The sequence below is a fragment of the Eufriesea mexicana genome, unplaced genomic scaffold (assembly GCF_001483705.2).
Source record: "Eufriesea mexicana isolate 0111107269 unplaced genomic scaffold, ASM148370v2 scaffold294, whole genome shotgun sequence".
NCBI classification, from domain to species: domain Eukaryota; kingdom Metazoa; phylum Arthropoda; class Insecta; order Hymenoptera; family Apidae; genus Eufriesea; species Eufriesea mexicana.
The window spans coordinates 733,978-756,383 of record NW_016908489.1 but is presented as its reverse complement, the minus strand read 5'-3'; the positions used below and the strand labels follow the sequence as shown (position 1 = coordinate 756,383).

The 22,406-nt window shown below is 55.3% G+C and overlaps 1 protein-coding gene across 1 annotated transcript in view; it reads left to right on the top strand.

Moving 5' to 3' along the window:
- The window catches only part of LOC108556016 (U-actitoxin-Avd12b-like), a 60,005-nt gene that overhangs the window by 25,280 nt on the left and 12,319 nt on the right, over positions 1-22,406 (top strand). The window contains exon 3 of the mRNA XM_017911924.1: positions 13,679-13,787. Within this exon, the coding sequence (XP_017767413.1) occupies positions 13,735-13,787 (53 nt within the window). The 5' untranslated portion in view covers positions 13,679-13,734. The remainder of the gene's footprint in view (positions 1-13,678; positions 13,788-22,406) is intronic.

The following is a 22,406-nucleotide window of genomic DNA, read 5'->3' as shown; positions in this document are numbered from 1 at the left end:
GTGCATTATGCACGCCGGCGGAGCGAAGTTCGGAGGCGCGGGCGGAGGAAAAAGCGAGATACACGTAGCGAAAGATCATCTCCCGTTCACCTGGGATTCTCTGTCAGCGATACTTGGCGCGACGGCGAAGTAAAACGAACAAGTTGTCGTTTCGCGCCCGGCCGCGGTCGTTGGAACGCTCGTGGAAACGAGAAGGGGTTGCTCGCGGGTGATAAATCAATGCCAGGGGAATCGAGCAGGCGTGAATTATTTAAAATTCCGCCACGACTCGCGTGCAATTTTCCACGCGAGGATTATCCGCGGAAGAAATCGTGGCAGCGTCGGGTTTCGAGGCCGACCTCGGGGGGAACCTCTTACGACCACTCGAAATCGACTTTCCCGTGTTTGGATAAATTAAACGAGCTGTCAGAGCACGGCGGTGCATTTCGCGCGACTGACGCCGCGGAAAGACAGGAATAATATTACGGCGCTGGCAAGTCTGTTTGGCGAGTCTGCCTCGATGAGAATGCGCGGCATCGGGAAACTCTGCCGGAGAAATATGCCTCCCGCCGCGACCGTTCGTCTCGACGAGCCCTCCGCGGCCCTTTGGCCAAACAACCCGCGTGCGGACGCGCGTCCTCGCGATACAAACTTGGCGCAACTTGCCGGAACAGTCGTTAGTCTCGCTGGCAATTATCGCGATCGGAGAACGAAGAACGAGAGGGCGCGGTCCGGCGGAGAAAGCGGAGAAAGCGGATTCGCGGCGAGGACGAGTCGGCGAAACGGCGCGAGAAGAGAGGCAACGGCGTCGAATCGTTGCTTAATCGCGTGCTCGTTTCGCCAAGTGGCACTCCGACGAATTTCAATCGCGCTCGTCGGCCAATTCCGAGCGTAATGCGATGCAGATGCAGAAACCACGCGCGATTTAGCTCCCCCAGTACGCGGTAGCGTGCACACACTCATGGTCGTCGTTAGGTGCGGGACGTGGCGCGAAATTCCCTGCGACCCGGGTCTCTACGATGCGAGTCGACCGGGTGAATAGCTGTTTGCTGCGCGAGACAGCGCGTGCATCCAACGCCATCCGCCGCCTCTACGCCCGCACTGTTTCCCTTTCGATAAGGAACGATCCCCGCTGCCGTTTACGATCCTCCGCTCGCGACGCGGGGCAAAATCGAGGCAGCTCGCAGTTGTAACCCGAAAGAAACACTCGTTGCCTCCGGAAGAACAAACAAGACGCGTTACGTAAAGGCTCGCAGCAGCTAGCGTGCTCGGGACCATCGGCTCGAATGTTTCGCGGAGGTGGCGCCGCTTTTTACCCGGCCTCATTTCTGCCGCGTCGCTAATTAGCTCAAGCGCAAAACAACGGTTTAATTATCGGGGGAGTTCTCTCTTAACGAGCCACGCGGAGGAACAGTTGTTCGCTTATTTATCGCCGCTCGGACTCGACGGGGAATAGCGATGCTCGGATTTATTCGCGGTTCGTCCATTGTCTCCGGGGACAAGGCGTCTCGATGCGACCAAGGATATCCCGATCCTCTCGAGTTCGAGATTGGCCGCCAACGGAGACCCGTCGAGTAGAGTCGAGTGGAGTCGTAACGACACGCGGAAACGGCGGTCGAGGAATCGTGGAATTGTCTCCCGCGTGCCGGGGAAGAAAAACGAGGACTCGCGGGAATCCTATTCGTCGATCGACTCGCGGAGAAGAGCGAGCCGCTCGGTTGGCAATCCAATCGCGGGATCAAAAGGTTGATTCCACGAAAGCCGCTTGATTTTCCAGCGTCGTCTACGAGCTCGTTGTTGCGGCCGACTGCAGCGTGCAGCGTGCGCGCGAGCTTTCAACGACCGGTAAAAGCATTAACTCGTCTCCCCAAGCCGGTGACTACGACCGACGCGTTCTATTTGGCGAACGCGCGATAACCGGCCGCGACGTGTACGTCACCGGCTGCATCGCGAACGACTGCTCCAGACTTATAACGTATGGAATTTTATATGAACCTAGACGCGGCGGCTCGTGTTTCGCGTGCCATAAGATCGTGTTCCGTGAGCAACGGTTCGGCTGCCGCGGTTTGACGCCCTTCGCGACGGATCCGCTGGAATCGGGACGCGCGAATGAAACATTCGTCCCCGGCGATGCCGATCCAGACGCGTTTCAGCAAACTCGGCTGTCATCCCTCGACTCCACTCTCGCCGGCTTCGCAGCTGTCTCTTACTGCTCTGCCGATACGCGCGCGCGGATGTTTCGAAATAATTCACCAGGAAAATAAAGCTCCGTGGATCGACGCGGAAATTTTCCGCGCGGAATCGAGTCGACCGTCGTCAGTGGACCGGCGAACGTTATCGTGGATCGAATCGCCGGTTTTTGCCAGCGTTCGCGAAACGCCACGGCCACCTCGCGAGGGCGGCGCAGAGATCGACGATCACGGATAGATCGGATAACGATCGCCGACAGTGAAACATCGTGCTCTTTATTCCGGACTCGCACGCTCTGGTCTTTTTATTTATCGTCGGACCGCGCGGAACAGCGCCGTGTGCCGTGAATCTGTCCGGCCAGCTACGGACCCGTTTCACTCGTTCTCCACTGACCGCGATATTTTCGCTTTTCGCTTATTTATACCCGAGAGATCTTGCGCTGCTATCGATCGAGTCGCAGACGTCGAGGAAATTCGCTATTTTTCATCCGTCGCTGCGACGAGCTTCGCTCGCGATGAGTTCGTTAACGAAGAGCCAACGGCGTCGACGCTAATTTGCCATCCGGGACGAATGGAAATCGGAAAGGGAGAAGGAGAAATCCTTTCGAGGAACGGCGGAATCCGTCTAACAAATATTCCCGGCGGCGAATCGTATTTTCCGGGGAAAAATCGCGAGAAGCCGGTGGAAAACCGTTGGAACGTTTCCGTAGGCCGATCGTTAATTTATCTCGGTGGGGGAGTTTTGAGCGCGAAGCAGCGACAGCCAATGAAATCGTTTTCTAGGAAAACTAATTACCGCTGTGTTTATACGAAAGCCGGCGGTGGACCGTGGGACGCCGAGATATTTCATATTCCCGCGTCGAATCGACCGGCAGCGGAATACACGCGCGCAATAATTGCGGAAAAATGCGACCGCGAATATCGATGAGCATTTATTGCCGGCAATTTCTTTCGTCGGGCCAGCCGCTCGTGCGTGCGCTCGTTCGTGCGCTCGTTTGCGCGTCCGTTTGCGTGCCGGTTTGCGCGCGTGTGCGCCAGCCTACGTTTGATTGCCTGTGAAAATTTTATTTCCGCATTCGATTCAATTTTCGGCCGTATCGCCGCTAAAATAATTGTCCGCGCGCATCATTGATTAACATCCGATATTCCCGCGAAATACCCGACTACGCGATTACAAGGCATCGTTCCGAGAGAGGTACGATCGCCAATCGGCAAATCGAACGCGGAGAAAGGGTCCATTGGAAAATTCTTTGTATCTCTGTTCGAATAAGCCGACGGTCGAGCACGCGATATTTACCCCGTACGATAAGGGTCGGAGCAGACTAGCGACCCTATTAACGGTGAATAGCGCCGCAGTTCGACCCAGAATTGGATGGAAAAGGGAAACGAGGGGAGGGGGAAAAACGAGGGAAAAGATAGCAGGAGAAAGGAGAAGCGTGCATTCTTCTTCCTCGTTTGGTCCCGACCCCGTATGGGATAACGATAAGGAATTGCGTGTACGTCTCGAGTCTGGTTCGTCGCTGGCGAACGTTTAAAATAAATTACGGTTCGCGCGAGCAGAGATACGCGCGAGTCGCGCCGCGAGCGTACGGAATGGAGGTACAACGTTTGATTAAACTGTCAGGATTATCTGGGTTTTTCGATCGGCAAGGAACCTGCCTCCGCATGCCGGTCTTTACCGTCGAAGACTAATGGCCGAGCACCGACGCGACGCCCGGTTTATTAATGTCGCCCACGTGACGGACGGAAAAAACGCATTACTAAATTACGCGTCGGAGAATCGACGCGTCACGAGTCACCTCGTGCGTCGTTTAAAGCCTCGGTAGCTCGGTCGATAGCTGCGAGGAACTCGCGACGCTTCTCCCCGTTCATGCCGAGCGGCCGAATTAAGACGGAAGTGGATTATACTTTGCCCACTGTCAGTTAGGCCTAATACAGTTGGAGAAAACTCGAAGCTCGAAACAGGGCACGTCTAGATTGCCGGCAACTCGCATTACCTTCGAGATACCTCGAATCTAGACTGTGCGCCGTGTAACGATAAGATAGGGTAGATTCGGGTTACCCGCGGCAGGGGTGGAAAGTACGAAAGACCTGACCTGCGCTGCAACTTAAATTAGCTCGAAAACTAAAACACCTAGGTACCCTCGGAATTAAAGAATCACCGGCACCGGTCTAATTATACTCGGTTAATCCTAAATCGGCCCTTGACTAAATAAGAAGGGACGTTTCGCCGGGTCGAAAATGGAACGCACCTGGGATAAGCAATTATTCCGCCGCTAGCCCGCAGTAGATTCGACCCGTGCCAGGCCAGACGTCGGGCTCTCGGCTGCTCCAGCCGTGTCTACCGATGGAAACGAGCCGCGTAGATAGCGAACGGGGTCTATTCGGGGAAATTTTCATAAGTAGGGGCGAGGTTATCCAAAGGAATGCAGCCGGAGGCAGCGACGGCCCAAATTCTTTCCTTTCACGGCGATAGCGAGCGCCTGTGAAGCGGCGCTGCGAGGGAAAAGACATTCGCGGAACTTTGATCGCGAACGGTCGCACACGTAGAAAGGTACACGGGAGGAGGCACGCACGGCTGAGTGCCTGGTTAGATGCAGAGAAGTGCATTTCCCTGCAGTAACCCCGGGCACGGCACCTGGGGGTGCAATCTTCCTTTTGCCTTTCGCCTCGACGCGGCGCCGTGTCTAGGCAATCCGCGCAAAAAGATAGAAACACGCGTCGCGGGTACCTTCCGCGACTGCACGCGTTTCCAGGCTCCTTTCCAGCCACTCTCTATCCCGTGCATCCCGGAATTACCCGAGGGGCGCAGCGCCCGCGTGAACGCGGATACGCGCCAGTCGGCCGATTTCTCGCCGCGACGAGAACGCTTTCGCGGCGTTGCGAGTCGTGCTCCATCTTCGTTTATTCGCGAAGGGAAAAAGGGGAATTCCCCCGGACGGGGAAACGGGGGCAAGTCCGTTATTAGCCGCTGGGACGAAAGTCATTAACCGGGTGGTGGCGCGGCGGTGACGATGAAAGGTTTTCTGAAACGGCTAACGGGAGTCGGATGAAACGCGATTAAATCGGTTTCGCGCGATAGGTGCCGTTCACGGATTGATTGCAGGATCAATTTTAATCACTTCCGCGCGACGTGTATACCGCGACGAGTTACACATTCTAATGCGTTCCCTATTAATTTGAGAGTAGCCATTAGTTGCTCGTCCCGGCGTATCGCGCCGACTATCTATCACCCTACCCGGCAATATTGTCAGAATTCAATAAAGCAAACGAGCTGTTGATTCGATACTCGCCGGCCATTGTCGCTGGGGAAGCGGGATTGGATCCACTCGATCACGATGATCAAACTTCCGAAACGTTGAGCAGTCCGGCGATATACGTGCCGGTGGAATGGACCGGTTAATCCCACCGACTCGCGGAGCACTTGGGTGTACCGCGAAAAATCAGCTCGAGCAGTCGCGCTAGCCGGGACTTGATCGACGCCGGGAAGAAATTCACCGCGCGGATGGAGTACTGGAACACCGGCGAGATTCCACGAGTTAATAAGCTTCCTCTCGAGGTCTGCGGGAGCGAAGGAACAGAGGGCGGAGCGCGAAGGGTGGGCAGTTGGATGGAAATCAAATTCCATTCTTCTCCCGGCCGGTTTGTTCGTCGCGACGACGCAACGACTGCGATTTAAGCCCAGAGTCTCTTCGAATTAACTACCTCGAAACTCTGGACGAGGAGAAATTTCGCGGCGACCCCCGAGACGCACCCCCCGTGACTAACGAGATGGCGCGTTAGCCCCCCGGCGCCTGGAGGCATCGCGAGACGACCGGGGTCAATCGAACTCGGAAATCGCGGCCAGTAGAGTAACCAGGGGACGCGTGGTTGGCGAGGCCGACGGGGAAGCTGACCGAGTGGAACGAACGAAAAGGAAATCAGGCTGCGGGAGCGGATCAGCTCCGTTCCGCCGCGAGATTTCGAAGAGGGGACAACGCAGAGGCAACGCTCCAGATTACGCTTTTGACGTCGGCCGAGCCCGGTTCTCGACACACATCCCCGGCGTCGTTAACAATATATCGCCTACTGCCGCGACCCGGAATTACACGCCGCAATTCGCGCGGAGCGAAAACGCGGCCGGCGGATCAGCGGTGAAAAGGAGACGGAGACGACGGAGAGGGTCGCGCGCGGCCCGATACGCGGACGAATACGCGCGAAGGAGAGGGTGAAAGAGAGCGAAAACGAGAGGGGGAGGAAGGGTGAGCAGAGAGAGCGGTATCCGGAAAAGCTGGCTGGCGAAACAAGGCCGGGCCGGGTTGTCCTTAAGCGTACAATCGCGCGCATCCCTCCGCCCGACGCTGCTGCCCTACCGCGCGCATTCATAGGCAAAATGTCGTTCTTCATCGCGCCGTTACATCGTTGAATGAATTCGCGAAAGAATTCGTACGGCACGGCTGCCGGCCCATTGTTCCACGGCTCTTTGAATTCCGCTCCACGGCACGATTTTCCTCCCGTTTCTTATTCTCCGTGCCCGGTTTCCGCTCCCTTCTCCCTCCGCCTCGGCTTTGACCGTGTTTTCCGCGTCGCGAGCCCTGCCAGCGCCGCGTGTTCTTTGCCCGCGACTGTACTACGAAAGAAATTCGTCCCACGGGACGGCCGAGCGGTTCCGCTTTGATTAAATAGTCTCCTAGACCGGCGAGATGACGCGGTTAAGCGGCCCAGGCACGCGGAACGATGGATCGACGCGATAATCGCGAAACTAGACCGCGGACGCGCGTGTCGACGAAACGAATTAACCGGGGCGCATTATCTGCGCGCAGAAGGGGCAAAGTTAATGGAAGACAAACAGCCGAGCCGTGCCGGACAAGCTTCGCGTGCAGCCGCGCTTTGTTTGCGCGCCAAGTAGGAGAAAAACGGAAACGTCGCGGCCGACACCGGGGAGGATCCCGTGCGGGCTGACAACCGGCGGAATTCCGCGTCCAGTCGCCCAGACGCTCGGCGTCTGTCCGTCCCCCGGCGCGGACGCGGATCTCCGCGCGCTCCGAAGCCCCGTTATCGCGTCTCGCCCGCATATCAACCTACCCTCCCCCGTGGATTTTCGTCGCTCGCGGAAACTCCGGGTCTCTCGACGGGGCTGAACAAAAGATGGCTGAACACGCGGCGCAAGACGCTGCCAGCGGAAGCCGTAACGATCGCGGAACGAATTCCGCGGGTTCGAGAGCAGCAAGGCGGAGCCCCTGCGATACGAGCGGAGATCTTTTGTCCGCGGGTGTACACCGGTTCGCCGGATAAATTCGAATCGCGATAGCGTACGGAAAGGCTCGTTGATTGCGAGGCAGGGGAAGAAACAAAGCGGAAACGTGAATGCGATTCGAAGCTCGCGAGAACCTGTCGATATCGCGACGCGGGAAGGGGCAGATAAAAATTCACGATGGATCGACGCGTCGAAAGCGGAAGAAATACGATATCCAGGAGGAAAACGCGTTACCAGGGGCGAGGAAAAGGGACGAACGTAAGCCGGGGCAATTTCGCCGCTATGTTCCACGGATCGATCTTACATCCGGATCCTTTAATCTCACCGGAGCACCCTTTGTGGTCGAAGGTGTAAATCGTACGGCCCGTTCCGGACTAAGATCTCGCGAGCGAAGCCGAGAGGAGAGAGAGAGAGAGAGAGAGAGAGAGGGGGAGGAACAGAGTGGAAGGATCGCGATAGCCGGAAGCCCGGTGAATTCGAAATTCCAGGCAGAATCGACGGCTATGTTAACCGAGGTCAGCAATATCGCGGCCTTATTGAATCGTAGCCGCCCTGTTCGCGATACGACTGGATACGCGCGAGGATGTGTGAAAAAGAATCCAGACGAAATCGTTCGTCGGTTTCCGGACTCGTGGCCCACTCGTGAACGTTCCGGAGAGTATCGGTCCGGTCGTTGGCCGATTTCATATCGTGCAAACGCGACCGTTTCTCGCGCTGTGTTGCGCGCTTATGGGATTCGCGTAAACCAAAGTGTCTTGGATCGTTTAGAGGAAACGGGAGTCCTCGTTGCGTCGATTAATAGCGAAACGTGCGGCACGCAGAGGGATTTCGCCAAAGCTGGAGATTCGAGTGGAAAAATCGACGAAAGCGAGAAACGCGTCGGGAGTAAAGACGAAAGGCAGCTAGGAGGCTAAACGGTGGATAAAATTTTAGAGCCGGAGGTTTAGGAAGCGCAATGGGAAAGCGATGGCGCTCGAGGTCGCATCGCGGAAGAGCACGGCCGGTTGTTTCCGTTGATGGAAGGTTTCTCTCGTCAAAAACTCTTAGTCGTTTCTCTTTGTAGCGAAAATTCTCTTTGCGAGGATACTCGTTTCATCCGCCGGGAAGAGGCTGGGCTTAAAGCGGCTCGCGAGTCTTATCCGCGAGTTCTCTTCGCGATCGCGCGATACGTCTGCCATAAAAGTTTAACGAGGATGATGTAAGGTGCTTCGTTCGCCTCGAGAATCGTGCCTGTTCGCTTATGAACGGAACGCCGGTGAAACAACCGTCTCGCGATCTCTTTGCAAACAGCTCGGGAAACGATCGCTGCATACGCGAGCGCAGCGCGGTTCGTCTAACCCTCTTTCCGATACGAATTACCGTGCTCCACTCGTTTGCGTTCGATCGAGCGAACAGGAGGACGGAGGGAGAGACGTCGACGACGACGACGACGACGACGACGACGACGACGGCCAAGTTAATTCCGTTTCCCCGAGCTACGTCGGAGACGTCTCATAAAAGTCGCCTCGGAAGCGACGGAACAACAGGAACAACGTGCCCCGCTCGACGGATTCCGCGACGTGTGTGCGAGAATCTGCTCCTCCTCTCTCTCTCTCTCTTCCTCTCCCTCTCTCCCTCCGACTCTCCGTTTCCTCTTCACCTCCGCGACTCTTCCTTTTGCACGGTTTGCTAGATCTATTCAATTTACTTTTTCTAGCGGCAGGAAGGAATCTGCTCCGACAAAGGGAAAGAACGTACGGGCTACAACCGAGAGGGTAAGGGCGGTCGCAGCTGGGGCACGGGCGGCCTAGGGTAGGGGCGGGGAATTGCAGGCAAAAGGGGAGGGAATTTCGCTCGGTAAAGCACACGTGGAGAACCGTCGACGGTGCTTAAAGCTCAGAGGGTCCTTTGAAACTTTACAATTTCATTCTTCCAGACGTGGACGAGCGCGAAGATTCCGTGCCGCGCTCGTCTGGATTTTTCTCTCGCTTCCTTACAAGTCCGCCGTTTTTTCCCAACCATCGCAAAGGACACGGTCGCGGTCACGTAACCCGAATCGTTTTACCCCGTGTCGGCCGTATCGCGAGAAACGTCCACTTAAATTCGCTTAGGCGATCCCGTTGCGTGTCACCGGCGCGTCACCGGAATATCAAGGGGTTGAATTTCTCACCTCGAACGCGGGTCAAAACCTTCCGATGCCCGGCTGTTGTGTGACACGTCCACGAGAATGCCCCCCCGGTGCCGATGGCTTTCGTCGCGAAAACGGTCGCGATCGGTCGTAGGAACGGTCGCGGGAACGGTGGCCGCGAGAGCCAATAGAGCGGAGCAGCCTCGCGTTTGAAACACGATATTTGGAAACGCAAATGGACCGACTCTGGGTTCAACGGTGTGAACCGTACGCGTGCGCGGCCAGCCGAGCCACAGACTCTCGCGAACAGATATATTAGGGCAATTATATCCGACTTAATTACGCACCGCCTCCGGTCCGCACCTATTTTCGAACACTGTCGATGCAAATTAGCGCCGGCTGAAAGCGCGTCCTCTCTTCTTCCGGCAGCTCGCTCGAAAGCCTGTCCATCGCCGGCCGCTTCCTCTCGAAATAGCGGACGTTTTTCTTCCCCGCGACGTCGATTTTTCTCCTTCCTCTATCCGCCGCGCGCGCGCAAAAATACGAATCGCCCGCGCTTTTTACCCGCCCGGCGGAACCGCGCGTTTTTCCACGCACGAGCGCGACGTCCCGGTCGTAAATCGGCGCGGCAATTTCGAACACGCCTCGCGGCGCGCCTCGAGAGCAGCGCGGCTGAAAGGAAAATCATTTTTCTCGTTTTATTCACGAACGACGAGGAACATTCGATGCACCTAACGGTACATGCTCGCGGTGTAATTGGACCAACGTTTCTCCACGAGAACCGGTCGCATAATTCGGTCTGCCGAATTTTTTCCCCCGGGTGTCTCGCGGTTCCGACAGCGCCGCGGCCGGAGCAGATTAAAAGTTTCGTCATTTGGCCGGCTTCCGCGCGAGCCCGCTCGAATTTTCTCCGCAATTTTCGGGCCACGCTCGAAGAACGAACAACTCGTATTTCATACTTGAAATACGAGCGGCGCGGAGGGGGCAGAAGAATCCAGGGCGTTAGCCTTAATTAGCGCGCGCATGTGCAGCCAGTTAGCGCGGATAACTGTAATACATTTTTAAACTAATTCCCTCGCCGCTGAACGCGCGTACCGCCGAAGAAAGAGAAACACCGGCTGCGAGAGCGATTATTCCGCGAGTTTCGTCCTGTTAAACGTACAGGGAATTGCGTGGAAATTGTCGCGAGCGGCGCGGACGGAAAATAGAGGGGAAAAAGGCGGATGGAAAGCACTCGGGGGCCGGTTCGAAAAAGCTCTGTATCCATGTCAAAAATTCCGGCGCGAGACCGTAAACACGTCGAAAAGTGACGTATCAACGCGGAGCATCGCGGTCGACGCGGAACAGCTGGCCGGGGCTATCTAAATGCACCCGCGACACCGATTGATGTTACATCGACAGAGATAATGGTGTCCAAACAATGTAGCTCGCGTCAAAAGCAGCCGACGTTAAAACTGTTTGTTGCAGAGAACGCTTTGCCGCCTGCAGCGCGCCTCTAATGAGACAATTTCATTCGTCCGCGAAATTCGCGCGCCACTCGCGCTCGGACTACGTCACTGGATCCAGACTAGTCTTCCGTGTAAATATTACCGGATAATTTCCGCGTGCTCGATACCCGGCAAAAACATCGCGAAAATCGCTCTCGATACCCCGGCGAGTCTCCGCAAAGCGTCGAAAAATGAAATATCCGTGGCCGCCATTTTGCAACCGCGCCGCGCGTCGCGTCACCGTTCGTTCGGTTTTTCCATCGAATTTCAGTATGAACGCTCGTCGATCTCGTTACCCGCGACCATATTTACGGGTACTTATTGGTACTTGAACCACGATATTCCGCGTGGGAGAAACTCAACGACGCGTGCGGAAAAAGAGCGCGAGTATTCGCGGAGGAGCTGCGAGTTACATTTCAAAGGCAAGGGAGACGGAGGAATTTGTCAGCGTTTCCACGGATCGACGCGATGGTAAATGGACGTCGTCCATCTTGGATCTTTCCGGTGGCGCAGCAAACGCGAGAGTCGCTTTGGCATTCTGGCCGCGCGCGGTCGAACGAGGGTAGACTTTGCATAGCTCGATATCGCGCGGCGATATACAAGCGGAATACAAACCGGAATCGAGAACCGTTCGGACCCGTCATTTTCCCCGATAAGCTTTTCTATTTCTCCCTGCAAGTTTCCGCGGCGATCACGGTGAACCGTTTTCCCTCGAATCTCGACGCGCGAAATCGCGTCACGGGCCGAAAGAGGAGAAACGAATGGCAACGCGTGGGCCGCGCGTTGTCGAGCCGAATCGATATAGCCGCGATTCAAACTCGATTCTCGCCTCATCTAAACTTTCCTCCTCTTCCTCTCCCGCCGGTGTTAACCCTGTTTCGCGCGACCAACTTTCGCATTCCGCGAGATTGCCGCGCGATGTTTCCCGCGCGGCGTGAAAGAAACTCGCGGCACCGGAAGCGGGAGGAAAGTTTGGCGATTCGACGTTGCCTTGGAAAAACAGCGGAACACGACGGAGGCGGAGTTCGATTAACTCGAGATCCCAGCCGCGTGAGTTTCCGCCAATTCCCGGCCGGTAGGAAAACTACCCCTATGCGTCTTCTGTAACTAAAAGCCGAGATTAAACGAAATCCGAAGAAAGCGGAGTATCTTCTCGCGTTCTCGTGAAATAATACGCCCGGCGATTCCAATTTGAATCGGATCTCCGTCGGAACCGAAGGGATTCGAAATGGCGCGGGGTGGGAACGCCGGCGGAAGATTAAAATTTCAACGCGACCCTCCCCGTTCGTGCCTCGCCCTGTTTGCCTCGACTCTCGATAGGACAAAAAATAGAGAAAGCAAGTGCTCTCGCGGCGAAATGTCTTCAGCTCGTTAGGGACTTAACGAGAAGAAATGCGCCGGATGAGCGGAAAACGGCTGCCGGGAGTGGGTGAAAAAGCGAGAGAGGATAAAGCCGGCCGTACAAGCTGCTCGAGAGCTTTTCGAAGTTGAAGCCGCGCTCGGTAATACCGGCCCGACCGAATGGTCGAGTACTAATCCGAGTGTAATAATGGTGTACGCGTTCGCAAGCTCATCGCACGAACGTGAACGCGCTCTCCGACGAGCCACGCCGAGCCAAGCCATGTTCGCGAGCTCCGGCCGCTATTACTCCGCTCTGGCCGGCTCGTCTGCTCGCTTTCAAACTCGTTATACGATTTTTAATACATTGCACACGGCCGCTCCGTGCGCTCCGTGCGCTCCGTGCGTCGTTTCCGTGCCTCTCGCGCGTATCATGCTCAAATTGCCCCTATTCCGATTCACTCCCGCGTCCCGTGCTCGTCACGGTATCAAAGCCGCGCGCGACCGCTTCAAACTCCGGGAGGAATGGCTACCTTTGACACGTTAATTTCGCGACTTCTCCGCGATCACGCGAGGCCGGAAAAGCGCGGAAAATTCTGCTACCCCGTTGCAACGTTCCTCGATGTCCGATACGCGATGAGGAAGGATTAATCGCGGCTCAGGGGTAGCAAACGAGATAGCGAAGAGTAATTACTCGTCCGCGAAGAATCAATCGCCACGCGTAAGAGGTTTATCGTCGCGAGACGCTGGTTCGATCAACGGCTCTGGCTCGCGCTAAAGGGGTGGAAGCGCAAGGGCGGGGACGCGGAACGTGCGACGAAGAGACAAGGAACGGGAAGAGCGAAGGTTAGAGCAGGGAATGTTTTAAGCTCTTCATAAATCCAGCCGTCTCTCGCGTCCTCGGGTTTCCTCCTTAGCAGCCGTTCCATTTGCATACCAAAGACTAATCCGCGTGTGGGCCGATTGAAATGAAAATGCACGGTCTCGCCTCGAATCCACCATCCGGCTCTCCGCGAGCGCGAATATCATTTCCTCGCACGGCGAACAAAGCTTTAACGGCGAGCGATTTATTCACGCGAGGGGGAACACGCGCGCGCGTGAACCAGGCCAAAGCTCGTGCCGCGTGAAAGTCGATGGTGAAAAGAACGGGGGTGCAGATGGAGAGAGAGAGAGAGAGAGAGAAAGAGAGAGAGAGGCACTAGTGGTAGCAGATAGTACCCTACACCCCCGTATCGACGAGGGCGAACAAGCGGGACTTTTGGGGTGGCCAGAGGACGACACGCAATTTATGCGCATTCCGTTTCGAACGCTGACGAATATTTTTTCTCTGATTTTGTTACAGCGACGGCGGCCTGGCCGAGGCAGGAGCAGCCGTGCCCGATAGCTGGAGACTTTTGCATGAACGGTGGTACCTGCCTGTTTTTCGAGACCGTCGGTGAACCAGCATGCAGGTGAGCTCGCATCGATCGGTTTTGCTTCTGCATAATTGACCGTCGTCGCGTTTCGAACAAACAACGCGTGCCGTTACCCCGCTCCTTCGCTAAGCCCGCGATTTAATATTTCGTTAACGAACAACGAGAGGGACCGCCATTACCGGACACAATCCGGCGAATTATCGGATCTATCGACCCGTAAGAGGTAATCGCGGGTAAACGAGTCACGTCCCGACGTCCACGATGTTCCTCGCGTATCGGCCACCCGCCATCGAGAACGACACCCCGTTCGTTCGAAAATATTGAAACAAACGACTGCGAAACGCTTTTTCCGCGTACCTCTTACACCCCTGGCCCCGCAAGACGAGAAGCTACCAACCAGCCGAAATTGAGTTTCGCTTCTTGTTACCCTCTTTTCTATCCGACACCTACCGGCTCCGGGCTCAGCGGATGAGATTGGAAGAGGTCGGAGGTGGTTTCGCGGCATGTTTGTTGCCGATTTCGTGCAGCTCTCCAGACACGTCGAGTCTACTGACCTTTCGACCACTCGTGCTTCCACCTTCTCCTCTCCTCTCCGTTCTCGCTCCTCCAATCCCCGTCCAAGCTCTACTTCCTTCTCCGTCACTCCGACCACCCTCGCTTCTTCCCCATCCATTAAACAGAGCACCTTGCTCTCCGTTCTCTCCTATTCTATTCTCTCCGATTTTCCCGCAGCAACGGGGCTTCCGTCCTTTTTCCTCGTCGACCTTCTTCTTCGTCGCTACCCTCTCTCTCTCTCTCTCTCCGTTCCTCGCATCCGCTTCGACTGCAAGGGCGCAGGAGAGCTGTCCCCCTCCGGGAGCTGGCTGCGGACGTCCGCTAATCAAACAGTTTGTCCGTGGCGGGAATCAGAGGGGTCATCCGCGTCTGCGATTTCGGTTATTTACCGCTTAGAGCGCGCGTGCTCGGCGGTTTCCAGCGTCGGCTCGCGTGCGAATTTTACGACTCGGCGGGTACCTTTCTCTCCGAGGGCGATTCCGGGCGTCGATCGAACGGAGGGTAGGGTAGGGTGCGGAGAACCGCTCGATCCTGGGCTCACCCCTTGGGGCGAGGAAGAAAAAATGAAGGCAACACGGTTGGATCGTTTTTCATAAAAAATTCCTTTCAGCTGGGCGCGCAGTTTTCGCGTTCTAGCCCGCGCCCTTTACGCCCCCGTCGCAGAACTCGCGACCGCCTCGGCCGAAATTTCCTACGGTCCCTACTTGGCGCGATTTTATCGGTTCTTTGGAAAATTAAATTTCCCGGCCGATCGATCGCGCGTACGTTTAATTAAAAAAGTTCCACTGTGCCCCGATGATCGGTGATAACTTGGCGGAATTAGCCGGCGCGCTTGAGCAATCGCGAAGGAACACGCTGTAACCGCTTACGTTCGCGCGATTCTTTCTCTCGCCTCGTCTCGTATTACTTCTGTTCGTGTTAAAAATCACCGGGAAGGAGCGAGAGGGGGGCACAGGGAGAAACGAGAGAGAGAGAGAAGGTCCGTGGAAAAAGTTGGCCAATATCAAAGCAAACACTCGCCGGGGCAACATTTCCCTCGATTCTGGCAAACACTCGACTCGTTAATTTCGACGAAACGAGGGGAAACGCGCGAGACGAGGCTGTGTACTTGCTTCTGCGAACCTATACGCGTCGGTATTATTCCAGCGACGCGCGGCCAACTTTCCGCCGTTTCCTCCGCGTTCCCGCGTCTTTCGTTACGCGGCGGGAAAAGCCGCGAGCGGACGCGCGCGCGTCTTCCACCAGAGACAACTGCGTCTGGCGAGGCTGCGAAAGAAGCAGAAGAAGGAGAAAAAGGCGGAAAAGGGAGCGAGGAAAAATCGCCACTCCGACGACAATGGTCCTTTTGTCGGTGCGCTTTGACGTTGATTAGCCGCTCGTTAAATAAATTCGGTGGACGAGCTGATCCGCGAATAAAAGTGACCCTGCCGAGAAAGCCGGGAAAAGAGCGAGTCGCGTGGAAAGAGGGCGAAGAGCAAAGGGAAACACTGTGGTCTATGGACGGCTCCCAACGAACACCGCACTGCCATCGGTTGACGAGGGTTTATTGGCTTTATCGAGGAATCAGGTCGTCCCCGGAGGAACACCGGCCGAGGGAAAAAAGGAAGGACCGACGGAAAGAATGGACAATGGACAAATGAGCGTACGTCGGGCATTGTCTACTCGCATGCGACCAACTAGGACACAAACAGAACGTACGTGTACGTATTCTATTATTCGTGCGACGATGGAGAACGAGTCGCGTCGCCGAAGAGGAGTAAATTCTATAAAGGCGAACCTCGCTATCGGCGATCAGCGTCGCTGAATCGCGCCTGCGTTTCCCGGCAGATCGTCGTCGTCGAGTGGAATTCGCTGGTACCGATACCCCGGTGTCTCGACCCGAACGCTACTTACGCGCTAATAAATCGGCACACGGTGCCGCGAAGCTGGATCCTTCTTGCCAATAGTCAGCCCCCTGGCTGCAGCCATGGCTTATTCCTTTTGGCTCTTCGGGATAAATCACGGCTCGTATCTCGGGAATCCTCGATTTATGGATTTCCAGCGACTCGTCTTTTCGCGGAATAAATTCTCCCTCGCGACCGTGATCCCGATAAACTCGCTATAACCCCGGTCGAAATCGTCGTTGGGGAAAGGTGGCGCCAGAGGGCGAGTGTCGAAGAGGCAGGTACGCGCGTTTCCTCCCGAAGAGCGACAGCCGACCCCCCCGCGTATCCACGGGATCGTCTGGATCGACGATCGTTCCGGAAACAGGTCGCGGGGGATGCGCGGGGTCGATGGCCCAGTTTAAAGGGTCGTACCGCAAAATTCCGGCGCGTAGAACCGACGCGAATCGGTGTCGCGAATCGAGCATCTAGTTTATCGCAGCTGGGTCCCATCGCGGCATCCCTCCGCCCCTTCCAATCACCGGCGATCCCTTTTGCAGCCAGCCTCGCGGCACTTCACCAAAATACACGGCAAATGCAAAGCTTTCGCGCTCACCCGGCTCGGGGAGGATGCTCGTAAATCTCGCTGCTCGAGACACTTCATCCCGCACCCTCGATCCATTCAATTCCCGTCTCCACCTGTGCAACCTGTGATTCCAGCCGAGGCATTTGCCACGGAAGAGACTCGGATATTCGGATATCGAAAGACGCGGAAAACGGAGTGCTTTCTTTCTCCTACGACGTACTTTGATTTATTCCGAGGCGAGGCGCGGTTTCGACTTTGCCATCCTCTCCTCCTTCCTTCCCGGCTCGGGCTCGAGACAAAGGCGAACGCGCGCGCGGATGGTTTCTTCGGCCGAGCGAATTGCTGCCCCGCGACCACGACCGCGACCGGTTCGAGCGTAAGCGAGAGATAAACGAGCGCGTGGAAGATTCGTGACGAGAGAAATACGCCCGCGGCGCGCGTGTGCCGATCGCGCACGCTATCATCCGGTATCGTCATCTCGCCTGTACCTACGCGTCGATGTAACATTTGCGTTGGAACGCGTCGGCGGCGGAGAGGAAATTCGACGCCACGGGATCACCGACGATAATTCGACAGAGGCGAAAAGCTGACGCGCGACGATGACGCCGTTCGCGGCAGATAAGGTAGATAAAAAGCGGCACATTAAAGCGGAACGACCGGGCCGTTCCGCCCTGTCTGGCAGGAGCTGCTAGCCCGGAAGGAAGGAAGGACGCGAAGAAGGAGCGAGAAGAGCGCGGAAAAAAGAAGAATAAAGCACCCTCTAATATCCAGTGCTTCGCGCTGCCGACCTCTCGTGCCGGCTTTTTTCTTCGCCAAGCCGTTTCCGTATAACCCTGGCCCATATACGCGAACTGACGCCCGCGCCGCGCGGATCTCACCCTGCATACGCACAAAAGCTGCAGCACAAAGCGGTCCGACGTGCAGCTGCCGCCATCCGCGTGTGTACCACCCGCTCTACTCGCCACGACACTCTCCGGATACCAACTCTTCCTTTTTAGATGCTCATTATTTTAACGGAAGGCGCGCAGCTTTTATATGAAAATGTAGGCTCATCCCCTCTGCCCGCCCACCTTTCGCGCCGGGATCTTCGATACGCTTCCGTACGTACGTTCGTACGTGCGTTCGAGCAATATCCGCGTTTGCCGATTGTTCCAGCCAGCGGGAATAACGACGTCGACGTTTCGCGGAATAGATCCGGAACGAATTTCATCGGCGGTATCGAGCGGATCGGTGCGTTTGTTCCACCGAGATTCGCGGGGATATCGCTTACCCTTTGAGTCGCCATGTGCGTGTAATCACGCGGGAAGCGCGAGTCGCGACGACGAAGGGAGGAGTGGCCGTGAGGGAAAATAAAGCTCGATACGACCGATTTGTCTAGCTGCCGTATTGTACCAGACGGGACAAAAGTACGGGCCGACTAAAAGCAACGGCTGGAAGGTTAAAATAATGGATGGACACGTTTTGCGAGGCGCATAACGCGCGCATTTTCGGCGTTTTACTTGGCCCACATTTTTCACCTACCTACCAGCCGGGGAAAAAGTGTGTTGTCGTATGTAATACGACGCTTTTAGTTTGCATTACGTTAACGCAACGGTTTATAACGCGTCCCTTGTCATCTCGCTGTTTGTCTCCGCGTTTTTCCACGGAACACGCGCAACTTTGGACGAGCGGCTCGTCGGATGGAACGCGGCGGAAGTTTAAAAAGGAGAAAAGGAAAAATACGAACTCGGCTGGCGAGAGAAGGGGGGAGGGAAAGGAAGAATGAAAATCGACGGCAAAATGGTGGACACCTTTGCGCGTGCCGGTGGACGTCTTAATAAAACTCGAAATCCAGCTTAGCGTCGAGAGGAAAATAGCATACCTATACATTTAAATTGAAGTTTTCGTTTGAATTTCATGTAGGCGTTAAATTAAAACCGATGAAAGCTGCTGCGGCTTCTGCTACCGGTTCCCGCTTTTCGTTTCCCTTTGCCGCGGATTCCGGTTCGCGCTCGTTGAAAAGGTTCGTTAATAAAGACGATGAAAATTACGGGGCAGCCGGGTCTTTTTAAAAGGAAAATAACTCCGGAGGAAGATTACGTCGATGCGGTAAAAGGGACGATCTGCCAGCGAGCGGTGCCATCAAAATTCCATCAACGATTCCTCTTTAATTTTCCAGGCATAATAACCTCGCGGAAATCGCGCCGGCGATGCGCGTACGGAACAGCATCGACGTCGAAAAATGAATCGGGTCACGCGGACACATTAGCGACGCGAAAATTCGATCAATCGAACCGCGGCCCCGGCCCATTTTTCCGCCATATCGACGCGTATCGGACACCTACTCGCGCGTGTCCGTCGCGAGTAACGAGGAGGGAAGGAAAAGAATCCGAATCGCGTGCGAGTTCGGCACGTCTGTCTACGTTCCTCCTGGAACCGAACCGGGAAGTATCCGTCGAACGGGCTTCCACTGCGGAGTTATACGGAGGAACGAGGAGCAGTCAGACACACCGGATTCCTTGACGACCGCAAGACGGTAACGCGGAGCGCAGTTTCGGCTCCCAGGGACATTTAACATTCGGACCGCGAGCCGATCGACGGTTAGTTGAGCATAGTTGGAGCTCGCGGAATGCGATCGCCATTCGTTTCCAGCATCGACTGGTCCGCCATCCCGGTATCACCTATCCGACCATGACACCGAGCAAACGAACGCGAGACCGCGCGAGTTTTTCCCGCGGTATTTAACCAACGAATAGCAGAGTCTGCCGCGATCACCTAAAGCTGCGAAAATACGAGGCGCTCGGCCCCAATTTTCCGCAACTGCCTCGGAAACCGCTAGCTTATTGTCTATTCGGGTGTACCGAGTGCCGACTAAATTCAACGTGTCTCCCGCAGACGGTTTACTACGGAAGGAACGATCAGGCTCCGCATTCCCGCGCGAGAGACGCCCCGGCCCCCGAGACGCGTAGAGGAGGAGCGTGCACTTCCGGAGAACCGCGGAACGCCAAGCTTTGGCCGAGGGAACGGTTAATGCGCCAACACCGCCCATTCGTAGCCGGTCCTTCGCGTTCGTAATCGAGTGCTCGGGAGAACGCCTCGAAATGCCGGAGCCCGGCAAGCTCGGCGGGAGCCCTTTCAACCCCTATTTACAATGCAACGGCCTCCGTAATTTACCGGGCGAGCGGTACGCGAACCGATAAACGCGTCGCCGTATTGCCTTGCTCCGGGCTTGACAAATACAAGCGCATAGATGCGAGCACGTAATACTCTCGCGAAACGGTTACGGCTACGGTATCGGGGTGCCAAGGTCTCGCGACGACTCGATTAACCCTTCGTACCCGGCGTAACGCCATCGCTACTCGCTTATGATTAAGAACGTCGTCGCCAACCCGCTACGGATCGTTCTTACCCTCTGAATTCTCCTCTTCGCGTACAGGTATCGCGCGAGGTTTGTCACGGTAGAGAAGAAGTACCGAAAATGGCGGGAACCTAGTCATTCGCGTGTCCGTCGTTGAACGGAAATTTCGCCTTCGTTAGGAATTCCGAATGCCAAGCACCCTTGGCTCGTGAACGATGGATACGCGGAAAATAATGACGACGATTGTAATAATAATAATAATAATAATAATAATCGAGGGGCGAGTACTAGGTGCTGGACGTTGTAACAGGTTCGGGCACGTACGAACGCGTCGAACATCCCCTACCGACCACTATCGTACCTAGTATCGAACGTGTAAGTAATCGTTGACGTGACACGGAAGGCGGGTACCACCCCTAACGCACCGTCTTGCCTGGAAATCAAGCTTTCGTGCTCCGGTCGACGTAAATTTCTCCCGAGGCCGGATATGAAAAATATCAGCATGGCAAGCAAAAAGGGTTTATCGTCGCGAGAACACACAGGCTGGGTGGATTTAAGTAAAGGCCCGGAAATTCTGATTTTATTTACCACCCCATCCGTTCACGCGATACGTTCGAATTTCTTCCGCGCTCGGACCCTCGACTCTAAGGGTGGCTTTTCGTTTTTATTTCCACGGACCTTTGTGGCTCGATCGACAAGCGAAAAGTGGTTTCCTTAAGCCGATTTGACGGTACGTTACGCCACACGACGTTCAAAGTACGAAAAGCTCCGTTAAGCCGTTCGCAATCTCGAAACCCTGGCCGAAAAACTCGACGGATTCGTGGACAAGATCACCCTGACGCCTGACCACGGAGCAGCCGCGTTTCTTTGTACATCCTCGAGGGTGAACCTTGTTAAAGGTGGATCGGGTTCCTCGTGAAAATTTAAGCGACCGGTGATTCCGTGCGACCTAATAATTCATCCCGAGGACTACTTTGTCGTATCTTTCGCCTAAAAACGTAGCGATGGGCACTCGAGTCTCTTCGTTCGCGAGCAATTCCATCGCCTCCAAGCTACCGACCATCGGGACAGGTTTTCGAGACAGACGAATCGAAAAAGGAAGAAAGGAAAAAGGGAAAAAGAAAATGTCCCGAGCCTTTCGAGCGAAATTACAAATTTTCAATGGATCGCGCGAGTCAAAGGCTCTGGAATTACGAAGTACGTTGGAACGCGTTAAAATCGGTTTGGTTTCGAAGCCGTCGCTAGTCAGCGGGAGCTCTTTTCGATCTTTATGCCGTAGGTTTGTTCGACGAAAGGCGAGGTTTCGCGGGTCCAAAGGGTGGCTTATGAATGGGCAATTAATCCACGAAAACCGCCGGCGCGTCGTCCTCGGTGCTTGCGTGCTCCGTTACGCCGCTAAGCCACCTAAAATCCAGCCGTCCGCCCGCCACGGCACACTGTATTATTCAAAGAGTGCCGCTTTACTCGGCCGCTCTTTCACCCTCTCGCGCTCTCCTTCTCTCTGATAATGATTTATTTAGGAGAGCAGCATACGCGAATAGCAGGCGAACATTAGCCGCAACTAAACCCGCACCCGTATATTCCTTTCAAAGGACTGCTGAATTATCTTTGCGACTCTTAATGACGTTACGCGATACCTTCCCTCGGTCGAAGCTTCGGCAAGACCCGCGCGGTCCGACGCGATGGAATATCGAATTTTCTCTTTGTGTCCCTTCGTTTGCCAACTCGCCCCCATTTCCAGCTGGTGTACGAAGACGTATGTACGGCCGCGATATGTCCCGACCCGACGCTCGTCCACCGGCCAATGGGGTTGAAATTAATAAAAGCGCGACGCGCATAAGCGTCCAAATTGCGAAGGTCCCTTTACGCCCCAAACAGCCGAACAACACGCGAACTCGTGACATATAATTAAACTATCATCTCCATATTCATGCCGACCAAAGCAAACTTCCATACTCATCCATATACATTGCTAAACAGTTGTCGGTCACCTATTTGCATTTAGGTTACAGTCTTCATTAACCGGACCGGTGCTCGCACATTAAAACGCAGGAATTTTTAGAATTCCCTTTTCTCTGCATACACGCCATTTTCTCCCCGCCCGACACCGTCATTTTACCGTCATTTCACCGTCATTCCCCGGTGCGTGTATCGGACTCCCGGTGTCGTTGACTTTTAAAAAATTCCCGCCAATCACGCCAACCTATTACTACCTCATAGATATCGACGTTCCACCGAGCTACTTCGCCGCAAAGAAATCCAACGACCTACGAACGACGTCGCGCGTCTAGGCGAGGGAAAGGGAAATGCAGAGA